Source organism: Erinaceus europaeus, chromosome 16 (assembly GCF_950295315.1).
Source record: "Erinaceus europaeus chromosome 16, mEriEur2.1, whole genome shotgun sequence".
Lineage (NCBI taxonomy): Eukaryota > Metazoa > Chordata > Mammalia > Eulipotyphla > Erinaceidae > Erinaceus > Erinaceus europaeus.
The window spans coordinates 73,471,171-73,491,520 of NC_080177.1; the positions used below are offsets into that span (position 1 = coordinate 73,471,171).

The 20,350-nt window shown below is 37.1% G+C and overlaps 1 protein-coding gene across 11 annotated transcripts in view; it reads right to left on the minus strand.

Moving 5' to 3' along the window:
• The window catches only part of RALGAPA1 (Ral GTPase activating protein catalytic subunit alpha 1), a 185,924-nt gene that overhangs the window by 147,525 nt on the left and 18,049 nt on the right, over window positions 1–20,350 (minus strand). For all 11 annotated transcript variants that reach the window (XM_060175429.1, XM_060175431.1, XM_060175428.1 and 8 more), the window contains exons 2-8: window positions 20,165–20,275; window positions 19,496–19,545; window positions 13,073–13,130; window positions 4,429–4,472; window positions 3,326–3,503; window positions 1,990–2,105; window positions 1,049–1,187 (exon numbers count right to left, since the gene is read on the minus strand). In XM_060175429.1, the coding sequence (XP_060031412.1) occupies window positions 1,049–1,187; window positions 1,990–2,105; window positions 3,326–3,503; window positions 4,429–4,472; window positions 13,073–13,130; window positions 19,496–19,545; window positions 20,165–20,275 (696 nt within the window). The remainder of the gene's footprint in view (window positions 1–1,048; window positions 1,188–1,989; window positions 2,106–3,325; window positions 3,504–4,428; window positions 4,473–13,072; window positions 13,131–19,495; window positions 19,546–20,164; window positions 20,276–20,350) is intronic.

A 20,350-nucleotide genomic window follows, 5' to 3' on the forward strand; every position in this document is an offset into this window, starting at 1 on the left:
GCTTAGGCAAGTTGATATTTTAAACATTTGAGGAAGCACTATGATAATATCCTTGGATTTAGAAAAAGATCTAATACAGAAATTACATTTCAAAATAACTTTGAGTGTGACCTGGGAGGTGCCACATAGGATAGAGCATTGGACTAAAAGCATGAGATCCAGAACTCAATCGCTGGCACTGCACATTCCAGTGCTGCTCTGGTACTCTCTTTCTCTCTCAAAAATGCATAACTATGTATATGATAAGAAATATATAAGTTGGTAGATATCAGCATGATACAGAGGTCCTATTTTTTTTTGCAAAATGTCACTAAAAGGCTCAGTAAATTCTATCTAAACACCAAGAAGCTCAAGAGCCAATTAAGTTTAAAGTTTTCATCAATTACTCTCAGTCTAAAACAGTTCAAAATCAAAGTATGTTTATTTTCATAGGTTACATAGCAAAAATCATAACCAACTGGCAAGGTTTAATATTCTAATTTAAGTAATTTCTCTTTGTACTATAGGTTTTATCTGAACCTGTTAAGTGCCAGAACTTGGCAGTGTTTAAATTATAAGCATCTTTCTGTAAAAAAAGGACATTTCTTTCCGAGACTGCTGTTGCCTTCAGTATATCATAGAAGTCAGCTACTAAACCAGGATTTGTCAATGAGACTCTAACTTCAAGTCTCCAAGCACAGCCAATAGGTACTTATATGATCAAAATATATAATGATGTAATTATTGACACAGACTTTAAGTAACACAGACACTAAATTGAAACAATTGAGCACCTTAAAAAGAAAATTTATGAGACAATCTAGTAATACAGTTGTGTTAATGTAGAATCAGAACTGTATCTCACATATATTTTTAGTGGTTGAGATTCAGAGACTATACTCTCAATAAAAAACTCATAAAATTTTACTTTCAGTGTGAATCAAAGTACAGTGTTTCCATCAAAACAAATATTAGATGTTTTTTCAGCATATAATAAACGCCAAGTTCACATTGATAATATGTTTTATTCTCATGTGTGACTACTTCAGAAACTCCAAAGACTACCTACCAAGTACAGGATGATATAAACTGTTTTCCTTACAGATGTTTGGGAAAATATAAGGCAAGTAATATTTTTTAAAATGTGAAAACAAAAATGAAAATCCTCTTTCTTGGTTTTCTTTGTTCCTCCATTCTAAACTTTTTACCTTAAAAAATAAGAGAGAATCATTTCATGAGAGGAAATCTGTGAAATACAAGATTCAGCTACTAGAAACAAGCTTGTAAAAGGCTACATAAGTTAACAAAGTTGTTACATTGTGAAAATATATAGCTAAGTATCTATGTATTGTACATATATATATATACAGATACATACAGATATATATACATATATATGTATATATATCTGTATGCATCTATATGTATAGATATACACATGTAAATGAGTATATGAAGAACAAACCTTAAAAAAAAGTCAATCTAATGTCAGGCATGCACATTACATATTTTCCAATAAAACTATTTTTATAAGATTGCAACCATCAGAGCCATAATTAAGCCAAATATCTTCAATAAATGCTAAAGTACATAGGTGAATTTTAATGAGGAAAGGAGCTCTTGCATAACTATGGAGTCCTCACAAAAATACTAGTACCACATGGGGGTGTGTAGGTGCTGTGGTGTCTTTCCCTCTCACACTTAGCTCTTTATCTGTGAATAAAAATGCAATCCAGATTGGTGAAATCACACTTGCATAGCTCAGAAGGAAAAAGAAAAGTCCTTTCTCCAGCTTTCTTTCTAAGTCATTCATAACTCCAATAGATTTTTTTTTATTATTTTTTTATTTCAGGATGATCATACTAACTTACATTTTCAAAAGCAGAAACTTGTCAGTTCTCCCTCAGAAAACAAGTAAACATCTGCTGTGATAGAGTCATGGTAGGAGAAGGAAAATGAATAACCCACAGAAGATAATAAAGGAGAGTTACCAAAAGAGGTAACACGTACCTGAATTACTATATATTTTAAAAGTGCTTCAAGGAAATAGCTGGTGAGATCATCTTGCCCTTTATCTCCTGACTGTGGAGGGACCAATGGAGTAATTTCCTCTATAGTGACTTGAGCTAGGGAAAGACAAAACAGAAATTTAACAAAGCTACAAAGAAATTAATAATATAATATGACCCAAGTAAAATATGGCTTAAAACATATATAATAAATATTGCCTTAAAAACACTGTACTGATATAATCTTGAAATAAATCTGAGGTGATCCTAGTAGCCCAACACGAGAACCACAGACTTTACTAATCAGCTCTAGGGTGGGAGAAAAGGCTCACTGGATAGTGTGTTGCTCTGTCATGTGCAACACAGGCTTGAGCCTGCCCCCGCCCCCGCCCCCCACCCACCCCAACCCCATACTGAAGAAAGCTTCAGTGCTATGGTTTCTTTCACTTTCACTCTACTTTTCTGCCTCTGTCTCTATCTTAAAAAATTTTATGATAAAATCAGCTTTATAACGAACCTCTAATTGACATAAGACAGGCATGCATGGGTTAAAATTGAATATCTCACTTGACAAAGAACTTCTCATTTAGAAATGTTACAATTCACATTAATAGTAATTATTATAGAAACAAATGTACTTCAATGTATATCCAAATTAACTCATGAAGACAAAGTGATACATGAGACATAGAAATTAAAGATGAATACCTATATTGATGTTGGCCCTAGAGAATCTGTCCCCCTGAACGCTAGCTAATTCCCAGAAATAGAGACTAGTTTATCAACCCACAGTGCTACCGCTCTTCTACTCCATACTTGAGGTCCTAATCCTTAGGGCTACTATTCCCATATGTAACTACCTTAAGACCAAATACCAGTAAACTGGGGACAGACCCAATACCCCAGAACCTGTTGAAAATATTCAACAGGTAGGGTAGATAGCATAATGGCTATCTAAATAAATTTAAAAAGTATTCAATCTGGCCAATGCTGAGTCTATTCACTCTGTCTTGCATGTTTCTTGACAATGGAAAACACAGCAAGGGCTCCTGTCAATTGTACATCCCTCCTCCCCCACACTAGCCCTGGTGCTTGCCATGTAGTGCCACTGTGTACCATCCTCTTGGGAACTGTAAGTGAAAATTCATTTTTCAAAAGCAATCATCTCCTGACTGACATATTGGACTCAAGATAAATGGATATAATAAAACCCATTATTTTAAAATATAGCTCTGAACTATCCAATCAATGAATGCATATGGCATTTAAATATATACATATAAGCAGGCCACACAGGAAATTTTAAAATACAACAGGTAAGGTATCATGAGCCTTACTTTCTTGAAGATTGAGTGGAGGATTAATGAGATTATCTAAAGTTCGAGGTCCCTGTTCAGACTGTGGGGCTGAAAATCCAGGGATTAAGCATGAAAACATCCAGAGTTGTTCTTTGCTACAGTTATTTTGGAGCGCCTGCAACCATAATAAGAAAAGGCGAACACCTTCCCGCCTGATCTAAAAGGAAATCAAATGAGAAACAGTATTTTTAAAACAGAAATACAGTGATACTCTGATACATTCTCATATTTAAATAAGTAAGTTTTTTGAAATCTCAGAGATTGTATAAAATTAACTCATCTATAATGGCAATTGCTTGTAAGCTACAAAGCTGGAATTTTGACCTACTACTGTATTCTAAGCTCCTAGGAATAATACTCTGTAGACAAGACAATAAATACTTTAATCAATAAATTAATTATTAATATTCCTTTTGAAGAGAACAGTGAAAAACATCAAAAAGAGAAAAAATCCATTCTCTGGCAAACAAAACTCAAAGTCCTTCATTAACCTACCATCATTTGTAGTTTAAAAATAATCCTAAGAAAGAGTTATTACGAGCCACTGTCAAAGGTATTCGATTTCAGAATAATGTGGTTCTGTCAAGTAACAGGATTAAGACATAAGAAATTTGACTGTTATATCCAAACCTTTATGCCAAAAGTAACTACAATATGACAAAGTCCAAGAAGACGCTTTTGGACTGGGCAACTTCTCTTCTCACAACACAGTAAGATTTTTAAATAGAAAATAAAGTATGCAGGAAAGAAGAAAAGAAGAAAGGAAGGAAAGAAGGAAGGGAGGGAGGGAAGGAAGGAAGGAAGGAAGGAAAGAAGGAACAGAGTAAGTAAATAATTTTGTATTCTCGGAATCATAAAGAACAAAGTATTTCTGTTGAACAGTAAATATACTGATAAAAGTACAATAGTTTTTAATAACTTGATCAGTCTACTATAAATATCTTGAAATATTTTAAGTAAGTTCATTTCAATTAAGCAAAAACAATTAAAAAAATTTTAAGAAAAAGTTAATAGTGGAAAAGCTTACCATGTTTTACTCAGTCTAGAAAAATTACAGAAAAGAAATACAATTAAAAGTATACCTTTAAAGAGTTGCCTGTGTGGAGTAGTTTCTTTAAGATCAATCCTGAAAGGAAAATACAATTTTAAAGACTCACGTCTTATTCATTTCTAAGTGTCATCATTCTCAGACTTAAAAACATTTTAAAACAAGTCCTTGGCAACCTCCAAATTAATCTTGGTGACTATGACATCTCTGCCATAATTTGAACCCAGAAGGGCATATGAAAAGCCACTTTGTCAACAATAAAAAAAAATCAAATGTCATCTATTATTTTGCATCAAGTCCTAAACCAAAAATGCATTTATTATAACAATTTATTGAGCATGTATATTTAGACTATGAATATAATTACTTTCTCAATAACTAGTACAAATAAAAATAATATAGAAATAATCTATTTAGCTAACTAAAATACATGACTATAACTCTAATTTAACATTCAAACAAATATTTCCAGTCTACCATTATCTTTTTCAAAATATTCCAATTAACTTTAATATTCCTTTTTCTTTTTAGACCATGAAATATCTCAAGCAGCAACAAAACACTGAAAATATTTGCATACAGTCCAAACAACCCTAAACATAGTTCTATGTTTCTTACAATTTTTAAATTTTCATTTATTTGCAATTTTTTTATTTTTATTTATTTATTTATTTTCCCTTTTATTGCCCTTGTTTTTTATTGTTGTTGTAGTTATTGTTATTGATGTCATCATTGTTGGATAGGACAGAGAAAAATGAAGAGAGGAGAGGAAGACAGAGACGGGGAGAGAAAGACAGACACCTGCAGACCTGCCTCACCACTTGTGAAGCAACTCCCCTGCAGGTGGGGAGCCAGGGGCTCTAACCAGTTGGTCCTTGCACTTTACACCACATTTGCTTAACTGTGCTACTGCCCAACTCCCTATTTGGAATTTCTTATTAAACAGTATAAATATGACTTTCTTTTTCTGTAAACTATGCTGAATCACTGTGCCTCCCATAGGAAACTAGTATGCAAGTTCTGACGTTTTTTTTTAATGCTGTATCATTCATTTTATTTATCTATGATATACTATTAATTTTGTTTATAGATTTATGATATACTCAATCTGAGTAAAGTCTGGAATTTAATTACTAGTTTGAAAAAAAATAGGAAAAAGACCAGACCAGGTGTTGACGCACCAGTGCACAAGAACCTGGATTCAAGCTTCATTCAAGATTCTTAAGTGCAAACTATCAAATACTTAAGAGGAAATATTGGCAGAACTTTTTTCTGCATAAATTTTAAAGACATTTTCAATGAAACGAATCCAATTACAAAGAAGACTAAGGCAAGTATAAACCTATGGGACTACATAAAATTAAAAAGCTTTTGCACAGCAAAAGAAACCACTACCCAAACCAAGAGACCCCTCACAGAATGGGAGAAAATCTTTACATGTCATACATCAGATAAGAGTTTAATAACCAACATATATAAAGAGCTTGCCAGACTCAACAACAAGACAACAAATAACCCCATCCAAAAATGGGGGGAGGACTTGGACAGAATATTCACCACAGAAGAGATCCAAAAGGCTGAGAAACACATGAAAAAATGCTCCAAGTTTCTGATTGTCAGAGAAATGCAAATAAAGACAACAATGAGATAGTACTTCACTCCTGTGAGAATGTCATACATCAGAAAAGGTAACAGCAGCAAATGCTGGGAAGGGTGTGGGGTCAAAGGAACCCTCCTGCACTGGGTGGGAATGTCAATGGGTCCAACCTCTGTGGAGAACAGTCTGGAGAACTCTCAGAAGGCTAGAAATGGACCTGCCCTATGACCCTGCAATCCCTCTCCTGGGGATATATCCTAAGGAACTCAACACATCCATCCAAAAAGATCTGTGTACACATATGTTCTTGGCAGCACAATGTGTAATAGCCAAAACCTGGAAGCAACCCAGGTGTCCAACAACAGATGAGTGGCTGAGCAAGTTGTGGTATATACACACAATGGAATACTACTCAGCTGTAAAAAATGGTGACTTCACCGTTTTCAGCCGATCTTGGATGGACCTTGAAAAAATCATGTTGAGTGAAATAAGTCAGAAACAGAAGGATGAATATGGGATGATCTCACTCTCAGGCAGAAGTTGAAAAACAAGATCAGAAAAGAAAATACAAGTAGAACCTGAAATGGAATTGGCATATTGCCCCCAAGTAAAAGACTCTGGGGTGGGTGGGTGGGGAGAATACAGATCCATGAAGGACGATAAATGACATAGTGGGGGTTGTATTGTTAAATGGGAAACTGGGGAATGTTATGCATGTACAAACTACTGTATTTACTGTTGAATGTAAAACATTAATTCCCCAATAAAGAAATTAAAAAAAAAAAAGATTCTTAAGTGGTGAAGCAGAGCTGCAGGTGTCTCTCCCTTTCTACTGTCCCCTTCCCTCTCAATTTCTCTGTCCAAAATAATTCAATAAAAACACTTTTGAAAAAGGAAAGAAAAACTCAAAACTTTGTATGTATGATATTATACAAATAAATTCTTCTATAAGTTGCTTTTCATATACAACTGCAGCTTCAGAAATTTACTTATACTGATTCATGGAGTTGTACAGTTAATGCATGTTAACTGCTGTATATTTTTCACTATATATCTGTCTTTTATTTATCTTCTTTACATGAGGACATTAGGTTTTCTATGTTTCTGATTCTTTGTTTGTTTTGTTTTCCCAACAATATTCTAGTGAGTATCTAGGATAACTGTATGGTGAAGGGTAGAACTGGAATTTCAGTGATGAGCACAATGTAATACACTCACAAATAGATTTTTACTGAAACTTACATGGATGGTGATACCCACAATGTTACCTCAATTTAAAAAAATTAGAATAAGAAATGATGAAAACTCTTGCTACCAATTGGATGGAACTTGAAATCATGTTATAAAATAATATATAAAATCATGTTATAAAATAACATGATTAAAATAAAATCATATAATCATATAAAATAAAATCATGTTATAAAATAACATATAAAAGAAAGAGAAACTGTGGGGTGAAACCAGAGTCAAGGACGCTACAGGGAGGCAAAACAGGTTGAAGGAGGTTGAGGACTCACTGCAAGATGGTGGAAGAAAACAACAAGTGGGTAGAGGGTGTGGTATGCTGCTAACTATCATGGAGAGATTTTAAAAACTATACACAGGTGACAACAATCTTATAAATCATCATTACCCTCCAATAACGTGATAAAATTTTTAAAAAAGAAAAATAAACAGTGGCCCGGGAGGTGGCATAGTGGATACAGCATTGGGTTCTCAAGCATGAGGTCCTGAGTTCAATCCCCAACGGCACATGTACCAGAGTGATGTCTGGTTCTTTCTCTTTCTCTCCTTCTGTCTTCATGAATAAATAAATAAAATCTTTTTTAAAGAAAGAAAAATAAATGTATCTCTGTGCCTACGAATAACAAAAAACTTTCCCCACATGAAAACAAACCGGAGTACTCTCAGACTTAAAATGAAAAATGGAATGCTACCTAAATTATATTGCAAGAGTAGATCTTTGGCTGGCCTCAGCATTCTTTCCTGTTTGTCAACTTGTTTGTCCCTGTATCGAGAATACTTAAATTTTTTTTAGTTTTTTTTCTATTATCTTTATTGGATAGAAACAGTCAGAAATGGAGAGGACTGGGGGAGATAGTGAGGGAGAGAGATACCTGCTTCACCACTTGCAAAGCTTTCCCCCTTCAGGTGGGGACCAGGGGCTTGAACCTGGGTCCTTACGCATTGTAACATGTGCACTCAACCAGGTGCGCCACCGCCTGGCCCTGAGAATACTTAATTTTTTTTTAAATGAATTATTTTTGACAGGACAAAGAAATTGAGAAGGGAGGGGGACACAGACACCTACAGACCTGCCTCAACAGTGTGAAGCTTCCTTGCTGCAGGTGAAGAGTGGAGGCTTGAACCAGGGTCTTTGTGCATGGTAAAGTATGCACTTACAGGCTGAGCCACCTCCTGACCCCTAGGATACTTAATTGTGATATCTTTATAATTCATTTTATTATTGAGTATAGACATTCCCCACACTACCATCTTCTCTTCTCCCATGTTATTCTTCCAAGTCACTTCAGCTTTGGTTACATAAGCTTTAGGATAAGCTAGTCAGGACACATTAAGAACTGCCTGCAGGTCAAGAATGAGGTTCAGCAACAGCACATATCCAAATATGATGTTCTGAGTTCAGTCTGGCACCACATAGGAGCTAGGGCAGACACATGAGGAAAACCATGGGTGGCAGCTGTACTTTTGTCGGGCCTTAAGCCAGCCGCCCCCCCCCCCCATGCTCCATTGCTGAGACTATGGCCTATTTACATAATCATTGTTTTGCCTGAAAGATCCCCACCTTTGATCTCTTCTATCTTGAGACCTGCCCTGCTTGCAGGGTATTAATTAATCCCACGGGTTAAAAGCTTCGCAACAGTTGCTACCGGAGTTTCTATTAGCCCGCTCTTTCCTTTTCTCCACCCCCTTTCCTAGCCATTTCTTTTTCCGACTTGCCACTTCCGGTCCTGATAGATAAAAGCTGTCTCTGATCAATAAAGACAGGCTGCGTTCGGCTCCCCCATGAGTTCCTGGTCTCTCTTCCCCGTTGCTGAGTAAGCAGCGGCCAGGTTGGCTCCGGTCGAGTTCTCTCCAACACGGAGAGCACGTGCTGGGGAAGAAACACCCTCACGCTAGCCCGGCCACTTTGAAGTCTCTCCCTCCCCTCTGTCTCTCAATAAAAACATAAAAAATTGAAATTGGGGAGTCCAGCGGTAGCGCAGCAGGTTAGGCGCAGGTGGCACAAAGTACAAGAACCGGCATAAGGATCCTGGTTTTAGCCCCAGCTCCCCACCTGCAGAGGAGAAGCTTCACAAGTAGTGAAGCAGGTCTGCAGGCGTCTGTCTTTCTCTCCGCCTCTCTGTCTTCCCGTCCTCTCTCCATTTCTCTGTCCTATCCAACAATGACGACATCAATAACAACAATAGTAACTATAACAATAAAACAAGAAGGGCAACAAAAGGGAATAAATAAATAAATAAATAAATAAAATTGGGTAAGGGAGGTGGTTCATCAAGACACATGTGTATGATCTGAGTTTATCACATAATTAAAAAAAAAAGTCCCTGTAGAAATTCTCAATATGAATTGCTCTTTCTACACTATGAAGTTTACTATGCAAGAATACTGTGTAAAACCTCATTTATTTCAGTTCTTTCTTGTTCTCTAATGATCTTAACATTGCCATACATCAGCTTGCCATTTAAATGACTATAGAATACAAATTTTCAGCACACAGGTACAAGCTCCAAAAAACCACAATCTTGAAAAGAAATATCTGAAAAACTTTAAAAAGGTTTAAAAATATATACTTATTCCTAAGCATATAATATATATATAGTAAAAATATACATATTTTCTAGCTACAAGGAACTTGTTAGAAATCATAATGGAGTAAAGGAGTTGGTTCAATGACTTGAGAGCAGGAATTTGCACGAGGCCCTTGGTTCAAACTCCAATGCTGCACATACTAGACTGAACTAGTGCTCTGAATATTCTTCTAGCTCTCTCATAAAATTAAATTTGAATTTTTTTTAAAAAATTACAGAGAGAGAGAGAGAGAGAGAAAACCAATAAAAATAAACCTATACTAACAAAATTTTAGCAATTCTTTAGAATAAACATAGTAGAGGCCCTCACTGGCCCCCCCTGCGTGCCCCTCGGGTGCTTACACCTCTCTACAGTGTTTTTCCCCCTTTTCTATCCCTGTTTTGTCTCAAGAAATGCTCATCTCCTTGAGAAAGGAAAGTACTCACAAAAGATCTGACATGCCTAACTACACAAATCAGTAAAATAAGACACACAGTCCCAAAATCAGATATTGAAGATGTATATTGATACTGATCATAGAGAAATGAAGAGAGGAGCCAAGTGATGGCACAACTGGTTGAGCACTGCTGCTGAGGAGTTACTCTGATGCAGTCTCCGCCCCAGGTTTTACTACGCCCGGCGAAATCCTAGCTGTGGCCCCTTCAACCAATCCTGGCCCCACACGTCACCCCTGGTTGTCGCTCAATAAAAAGCCCCCTCACCCCCCCCCCTTGCTCTCTCTCTGGGCTCTCAGCTCCCCCTCTCTCAGATCTCGCGCCCTTCTCTCCCCCCGTGGTCAGGTAGTGGGGATGGCCATTGCCGGCTGGCCCCATGTGGTCTGAACCAACCCCCCCATCCTATAATAAAGATTTGTGTACCCCTTTGCTCTGGATGTCCACTCTCTTCGCGGTCCAGCCCGACACCAGACTGCCACAACAACAGAGCATATTTAATATAACTCACCAGGACCTGGGTTCAAGTCCCTGGTTCCCACCTGCAGGGGGGAACTTCACATGTGGTGAAGCAGTGCTACAGGTATCTATTTCTCCTCTCTCAATTTCTATCCTACCAAATTAAAAAATAATATTTTCTAAAATAAGAGAATTAAAAAAAGAAATTAAGAGGACTATTATAATGGAATAATTTGAACAACTTTACACCAATAAATTAGACAATTTATACGAAACAGGTAAGTTCTAGAAAGATACAAATAATCCAAACAGATTCATAAAATCTAAATAAGTCTGTATGAAAATAAATTACAAACATCCTCCCAAGTAAAAGTTGAGGTTCAGATGGTGGCTGTTATTACTATTAGTTCATTTTTAAGCCAGAGCACTGCTCAGTTTTGGCTTGTAGAGGTGCTGAAGATCGAACCTGGGACCCACGCAAAAGCAATTGTCTATGGGGCCGGGTGGTGGCGCACCTGGTTTAGTGCACATGTTACAATGCCCAAGGACCCAGGTTTGAGCCCCAGGTCCCTACCTGCAGGGGGAAAGCTTTGCAAGTGGTGAAGCAATGCTGCAGGTGTCTCTCTGTCTCTCTCCCTCTCTGTCACCCTCGATTTCTGGCTGTCTCTATCCAATAAATAAAGATAATTTTTTAAAAAATTAAAAGTTGGAGTCATGTCACTTCACTTAAAAAAAAAAAGCAACTGTCTATTCAGGCTCTTTTCTTTTTAATCTACGGGGAGGAAAATATCTGATGACTGAGAACTCTGTGGTGCTTGTTCACAGAACCAGCCTCTTAAGTCAGCAAGCATCTTGACTTAGCTCCTAATAACAGTGCATATATGGCCTCCAGCCTACTTTGTCTGACAGTAAACAAGTTGTTTGCTAGTCTGCCTTTTGTTTTCCTTTGTAACTTCATTTTAATGGGGGAAAATCCTTCTCCGGCCCTTTAAACAGTAAGATTAACTTCAGTTTCCCCCACTGGGCGTGTATGGGGAGAGCAAACTACCATCACTCCTGGCTTCCTTTTTATTTTTTTAATTTTGATTACTTATCTTTTGTTATTTTATTTACCCCTTTTGTTGCCCTTATTGGTTTTTTATCATTGTTATTATTATTGTTGTTGTTGTTATCATCATCATTGTATAGGACAGAGAGAAATAGAGAGAGGAGGGGAAGACAGAGAGGGGAGAGAAAGACAGACACCTGCAGACCTGCTTCACAGCCTGTGAAGCAACCCCACTGCAGGTGGGGAGCCGAGGGCTTGAACTGAGATCCTTGAGCAGGTCCCTGCCGCCTGACTCCCACCCCCTCAACTGGCTTTTATTGTAATGCATGGGCTCTCCCGGCCAGTTCCCAGGACGCCACTTGGCTTTCCAATCTAGAGCCCCTAGTTTCCACTCTACTTGGGTTTTTTCATTTATCTTTCTTTTCTCACTCACAGAGATGTTTGACACTAAATTTACTTAAACTTCTTGGGTTTATGGTTTTATCATCACTGCTAATAACTGCAGAGTAAAGGAGTAGGTATGTCAAAGAAATTTATTTTGCATTTTGATTGGAAAGCCTTTGCTTATGTTTTCTATTTCATTTATCTTTTTTTAATAGAAACTATATGGAAAGTGATACAGGTGTCTCTCTGTCTCTCTCCCTCTCTATTAGCCCTCTCGATTTCTGGCTGTCTCTATCCAATAAATAAATAAATTTAAAAAGAAAGAAAGTGAAAGAAAGAGAGGAAAGAGAAAAACGACACATATAGCTTTGCTTCACCATTTGTGAAACTTCACTCATCCAGGTGGCAACCTGGAGCTTGAACCTACGTCCCTGCACATCCTAACATGTGCACCCTACCCAGTGCGCCCATGGCCAGCCCCCGTTCGTTTGCTATCTTTAGTCTCAGTAAATCTGTTCATTTTGTTTTACTTAAAGCATAAACCTATGAACTCACATCAAATGTTATTCATAAAAGAATATTTTTACATTGTCATTTATTTCAAAGGTAACATACAAATATTTTTTCTTCTTTCTTTTTGCCTCCAGGGTTATCACTAGGGCTTGGTGCCTGCACTATGAATCCTCTGCTTCTCTCCCTTTTGCATTTTATTGGAAGGACAGAGAAATTGAGAGAGATGGGGGAGTTAGAGAGGGAGAGAGCAAGATAGACACCTACAGGCCTGCTTCACTGCTTGTGAAGCAAACCCCTGCAGGTGGGGAGCCAGGGACTCAAACCAGGATCCTTGTATGGGTCCTTGAGCTTAACCCGGTGCACCACTGACTGACCTCCGTAAAATAGAATACAAATTTAAACCACTTACCAATACTATGAAATTGCCATCGCTGATGAATTCTTTCTGGAAGAAGTTGTAAAATTTTCTAAAAATCAATATGGATGAAGCAAAGAAAAATATGAAAAGTAAGCAATGAATTCATACTTTATTCAATGTGACAAATTAAACAAGGTGCTTCAGTGAGCCTGTAAGAGGTTTTTTTTTTTTTTTTTTTTTTTTTTGCCTCCAGGTTTATTGCTGGGGCTCGATGCCTGCTATGAATCCACTGCTCCTGGAGGCCACTTTTTTTTCCCCTTTGTTGTGCTTGTTGTTTTATCGTTGTTGTAGTTGTGATTATTGTTGTCATTAATATCACTGTTGTTGGATAGAACAGAGAGAAATGGAGAGATGAGGGGAAGACGGAGAGGGGGAGAGAAAGACAGACACCTGCAGACCTGCTTCACCACCTGTGAAGAGACCCCCCTGTAGGTAGGGAGCCGGGGGCTCGAACTAGGATCCTTACGCCGGTCCTTGTGCTTTGCACTATGTGCACTTAAACCATTGCGCTATCGCCTGACCCCTGACTGTAAGAGTTTTTTAAGTAAAGGATAGCATTAAAAATATAAGCTAATCTTTGTTCTAACAATACAGTATCGGTACTATTTTAGCCTTAGAATACTGCTCAATATTTGAGGGGGAGGGAACAATACTAACAAAGACCTGTAATAGGAAATTAATAAAATTTACAATGATGTGGGAAGTATATTTTCCCTTAGTGATAAAATACTAATGTCAATATTTTTCAGTTCCTACTTACTATTCCTAAAATGTATACATTGTGGTAATTACTGACACATTGTTATTAATATTTGTAAAATTTCCCTTCAGGTGGAGGCAATATAGCATAATGATTATGCAAAAAGATTTTCATGCCTGAGGCTTGGAAATCCGGGGTTCAATCCCCCATACCACCATAAGCCAGAGCTGAGCAGTGCTCTGGTTAAAAAAAAAAATTCTTCTTTAAATAGTTTTCCTTCTGTTTGATAAACCTGAGAGAAATAAATATATGTTTTTATGGTACCAACAATGTTCTTAACTGCGAGAGAAGAACATAAGGATGATATGATCAGTCTCAACTGCCAGGCCGTTCTTGAAGACAAAGCAGTGACAAAGACAAGAGAAATATTTTTATTTCACAGAAATCCCATCAATGCCTGTACTCTGTTAACTTGATGAGACTTATTTACACATTGATTATAGTGTACACTTATTTATACATTAATTATAGTGTATACTTATTGACACATTGTGATGGCTACAGGCTTAAGAACAAATTTTGAAATCTGAAGTTCTATAGTTGACAATTAAAGATGTCCATGAATTAGGAATATTTTTACATGTAATATTTTGAAGTTCTCATCTGTAATTTTCATTACCCATTGCACCTCTTTAGACTACCGCAGGTGAACAACTAACCACTTTACCAAGCTGCTGAACTATGCTCTCAGTAGTCCTTACTCAGTGGCATATTTGCATATTGTTACAGCTATTCCTATTCCTATTCCTATTATTAATTAGAAACACCACTAACTGAATGCTCACAAAAGGCCAAACACCAGGCACTTTGCCTAATGGCATTTCATAAATTCTCACAACCACCCTAAAGAAGAAAATGTATTAATTTCATTCAAAAAACGAGGGGCTATGTCGAGTAATATGCTTATGTTAAGAAGTGTTAAGAACAGACTTGGACGTGGGGCAGTGGCTAAAGCACTGAGCTTAGGAGCATGAGGTGCTGATTCAGTCCCTGACACTACTTGTTCCAAACTGGTTTCTAATTCTCTCCCTCTTTCATAGATAGATATATAAAACGAATAAAACTGACGCAGTAACCTCAATAAGACTACTTCCCCAAACATACACTATTCTTTCTTTCTTTCTTTCTTTCTTTCTTTCTTTCTTTCTTTCTTTCTTTCTTTCTTTCTTTTAAAAGGGGGCATTAACAAAACCATAGGATAGGAGGGGTACAACTCCCACCACCAGATCTCTATATCCCATCCCCTCCCCTGATAGCTTTCCCATTTTTATTTATTCTGCTCCAAGGACAGTATGTATAGTTTACACTTCTCTGGATTTCATTTGATATGATCTTTTTTTCCATGCATTAACAAATTAAAGGTCTCATGTATAATAATACTGCTAAGAAGTCTACCATGTGCAATACCTTTGTTTTTTATTTAGAGAAAGGAGACAGGGAGAGAGTCATAGAAAGAGGACAGACTTTGCACTGCTGCCTCATTCATCCCAAATCCCAAGTGATGATGCCAAGTCCAAGCCTGCAACTCAGGTAAGACACCCTCTACCAGGTGAGCTACCTACAGGCTTCTGACAGGTTCCTCTCTAGTCTACCCCATACAAGAGAATACTGAACTGTAAAGCTCTTCACAGGTAAATGTGGATCCATATGAGATATATAAATTTCCCTGTGTGCTCTTCACATTTCTCCCTTAGCTAGCCAACAATTGTATTTACTTTTATATGGAAAAAAGATAACACTACAAACAGCTGGAAAGACAAGTTTGCTAAATGATCAAAAGCACTGCTAACATAACTACTGTTATAAATTAGATTTAATTTCTATAAAATGAATTTTAAACAACACTTCTTTGGGGGATGTTAATGAGGGTTTATATGTAATATTAATTGCAGAGACAAACTATAAATGCTACATAATCATTTAAACAGTATATGGTACTTTTTATTCTAGAAAATAAAAATCACTTCATAATTTCACCTTTATTTATTTATTCCCTTTTGTTGCCCTTATTGTTTTACTGTTGTAGTTATTATTGTTGTTGTTATTGATGTTGTCTTTGTTGGATAGGACAGAGAGAAATGGAGAGAGAAGGGGAAGACAGGGGGAGAGAAAGACAGACACCTGCAGACCTGCTTCACTGGGAGCTCAAACTGAGATCCTTGCGCTGGTCCTTGTGCTTTGCGCCACATGCGCTTAACCCACTGCACTACCACCCAACTCCCAATATCATTTTTTTTAATACCAGAGCACTGCTCAGCTATGACCATGATTTTGCTTCTTCTTTTTTCTTCTTCCTTTCTTTTATAAATTTTTAAAATATTTATTTATTTTCTCTTTTGTTGCCCTTGTTTTTTATTGTTGTAGTTATTTTTGTTGTTATTGATGTTGTCATTGTTAGACAGGACAAACAGAAATGGAGAGAGGAGGGGAAGAAAGAGGGGGGAGAGAAAGACAGACACCTGCAGACCTGCTTCACCGCCTGTGAAGCGAATGTCCTTCTTCCTTTCTTTCTCCTCTTTCTCCTTCCCTTTTCTCTCTCTGTCTTTCTCTTTTCTCCTTTCGGTGAAGCCAGGGATTCACACATGTGTGAATTCACTACTGCAGGCTACTTTACAATCAGATTGGAAGACAGAGAAATACAGGAATACTACACCACCACCATTCCCTCTGACGCCCCAGTACTTTTCCTGTAATGTTAGGGCTAAAGTACAAACCTTATCTACTGAGCTATCTCTCTGACCCTATAACTTTTTTCTTCTTTAATCACTTTATTGGATGAAGTCATGATTTATAAGAAAGTTGTCCAGGGGTAGATGGTGTACAGCCAGTTCAGCACACACATTACCATATGCCAGGAGCTGGGTTCAAGGCACTGGTCAGTCCCCACCTGTACAGAGGAGCTTTAGGAGTGGTGAAGCAGTGCTGCAGGTGTCCCTCTTCCTCTACCTCCCCTCCCCCTCTCAATGTCTCTCTAGCCTATCAAATTAAAAACAGAATTTTTTAAAAATCACACAAGTACAGTTTCTTATTTCCCACTGATAGGTGTCTACACACCCACTCACCACTCTTGAGTCTTCCTCATTCATTGTGGATTGAATTGTCAATCACCTCTCTCTTTTTTCTTTTATTTTTTTAAACCAGAGCAATGAACAGCTCTGATTTATGGTGGTATGGGGGATTGAACCTGGGACTTCAGAGCCTCAGGCATGAGAGTCTGTTTACATAACCATTATACTATCTACCCCTACCTCTCAATCACTTCACAACCCTCCATTTCCTTTTTTTTCAACCCTCTATTTATTAAATCATCAAGGACCTCTAAAAGTAGAAGTCAGATATTATTGTTCTCATTACTTGTATAATAAGCACACAAGTTAAATTTTTCCCCAACATAGGAAAAAAAAAATTTTTTTAATTTACCATAGCATTACTCAGTTGTGGCTTATAGTGGTGCCAGGGCCTCAGATATGAAACCCTTTTGGCATTATCAATATGCTATTTTCCTTGGTCCATAAATAATATTTTAATATCCATAGAATGGATACCTGAAAGAATTTCTATTAATTAATCATGACATTTCCTGAATATCAAGTAAGCATGGATTTCTGAGGAATTATTGTCCTGCTTTTTTCTCTCTGTGTATGTACTCCATTCTTCCTTAATATACCCCACTGAACAATACCTTGGCAAGTAGATATAAGCAAATTCCTTAAGGTTAATGACTAATGAATATTAGCTTCAAATACCAGTAACTTTTATCTGGAACTCTAACTAAAGGAATTTTTTTAGCAAGACTAAATCAACAGCTAAGAAAGACATCAGTTAGACTGTCAAATTATTCTAACCTTGCAGTTTGAGCGGTAGTCCAAAGGCTGGCACACTAGACGTAAAAGCACGAAGTCCTAAGTTTGAAGATACCATCACATACGCAAAAGTCGCTCTGCTCCTCTCTCACTCATGTAAATAAATATTTAAAAATAGATTTACATGAAAAAAACTATGTATCAGCAAAGTAGTTCACTTGGACAGGACTCTTGCTTTGTCATGCTTGCAAGCCAGGTTCAAGCCTGGCCCCCAGCAAACTGAAGGAAGATTTAGTTAGAGGTTCTTTCCCTCTCTTTGTCTCTGTCTGAAAAAAATCTAGTCAGGAGCAGTTAAACACCCTGAAAACAACCAAAAATAAAGAAAAATAAAAACTAAAATAAATTATTCTGAACTACATCAAAATATTCAAAATACAAGACAATGAACTTTTTTTTTAATTAGCAGCCTCAAAAATAGCCCCAATACTTAAATACTGATTTTCAAATTCTTTACTATGCTTTTTAAGATTTGATTTATTTACTAATGAGAAAGATAGGAAGAGAAAAAAAAAGAACCAGACATCACTCTGGTATATATGCTGCCAAGGATTGAACTTGGGACCTCATGCTTAAGAGTCAGTGCTTTATCTGCAGCCCACCTCCTGACCATTCACTATGCTTGTTTTTATTTTATTTTTTTATATTTATTTATTTTTCCTTTTATTGCCCTTGTTATTTTTTATTGTTGTAGTTATTATTATTGATATTACTGATGTCATCATTGTTGGATAGGACAGAGAGAAATAGAGAGGAGGGCAAGACAGAGGGGGAGAGAAAGACACCTGTACACTTGCTTCACCGCCTGTGAAGCAACTCCCCTGCAGGTGGGGAGCCGGGGGCTCGAACTGGGATCCTTACGCTGGCCCTCGCGCTTAACCCGACTCCCTCACTATGCTTTTTAAAAAATATTTATTTGTTCATTTATTTATTCCCTTTTGCTGCCCTTGTTATTTTATTGTTGTAGTTTTATTGTTGTTGCTACTGATGTTGTTGTTGTTGGATAGGACAGAGAGAAATGGAGAGAGGAGGGGAAGACAGAGAGGGGGAGAGAAAGACAGACACCTGCAGACCTGCTTCACCGCCTGTGAAGAGACTCCCTGCAGGTGGGGAGCCGGGGGCTTGAACTGGGATCCTTAATGCTGGTCCTTGTGCTTTGGGTCACCTGCGCTTAACCCCTACCGCCTGACTCCCCCTCACTATGCTTTTTTTTTCTTTTTTTAAAATATTTTTTAAATATTTTTTAAATATGTATTTATTCCCTTTTGTTGTCCTTGTTGTTTTATTGTTGTAGTTATTATTGATGTCGTCGTTATTGGATAGGACAGAGAGAAATGGAGAGAGGAAGGGAAGACAGAGAGGGGGAGAGAAAGATAGACACCTGCACACCTGCTTCACCGCCTGTGAAGGGACTCCGCTGCAGGTGGGGAGCCGGAGGCTTGAACCGGGATCCTTAATGCTGGTCCTTGTGCTTTGCACCACATGCGCTTTATCCACTGTGCTACCGCCTGACTCCCCTCACTATGCTTTTTAAGACACAAAATCTACTCCTGGTTTTCTCCTGGTCTCTACATTCTATGTAGAGGTCAGAATACTTTCTCATCACCATTTGATTTAGCAATGAAAAGCAAAGTATTCTTTTAAAATGTGGGGGTAAGGGTAATATGTTTAAATATATAATTCTTAAAAGCAATAGCAGACTCAGACTCAGTTTTTGAAATAATTTTTTCAATTTATCCCATTGTATGTTCCAATAATTATTAGGGAGTAAGAGACAGATTGGCAGGAACTTACCTCAAAAATGAAAAGTATAGCATCCAGTTCCTCCCTCTGAGATTTGTGACCTAAAACATTTATACAGGAAAATATTTTAAGCATGTTATTTTGTCCTCACTGCTAATAACTACTTAACAAGTTTAAAATATTTTAAACATAAGTTTTGTTGCGGTGCTTCCCTAGTAAAATGCTTAAGGCATATTCTATTTATTTTATAGACAATATTGCAGACATCTGTACTCTCCTAACAATTATATTCTACATACTTATATCTTTAAAATCATAGTACATTATAGAGATCTTTGAGCTATGAGAATGGTGGCTCTGAACATGGCTCTGCCGTAGGGCAGAGTAAAGAAACTTATGGAACAAGCAAACCCAACCAGGGGGAAAACAACAACAAATCTCTGCCTTCAAATAAGTATTAACAAACCCATATTCTGAAAAGGGTATCTAAGAGCTGCTTAACAAGAAGTGAAATCATACTAAAAATACTAAGGCACAAGGATTTTTTAAATTTTTATCTGTAAAATGGAAATATTGACAAGACTATAGGATAGGAAGAGTACAATTCCCACCCCCAGAACTCTATATCCAATCCCCCTCCCCTGATAGCAAGGATCTATTTTTAATTTAATGCTAAGGCATTTCAAACAATAAAAGGCAATACTGATTTTAACATCTTACCTTTCTGTTTAAGACTAGCTTCGATAGTCACAAAATTCTCAAAGAACACATAGTATATATGTGAAAAATGTTGGTCAAAAAATTGCTTAAGATCAATAGATTCAGCATTCTCTGAAAAACAAATGAAAATAATTTTAGTGATTATTATTTACATATATGTCAACTCATTCAATAAATTTTCATACT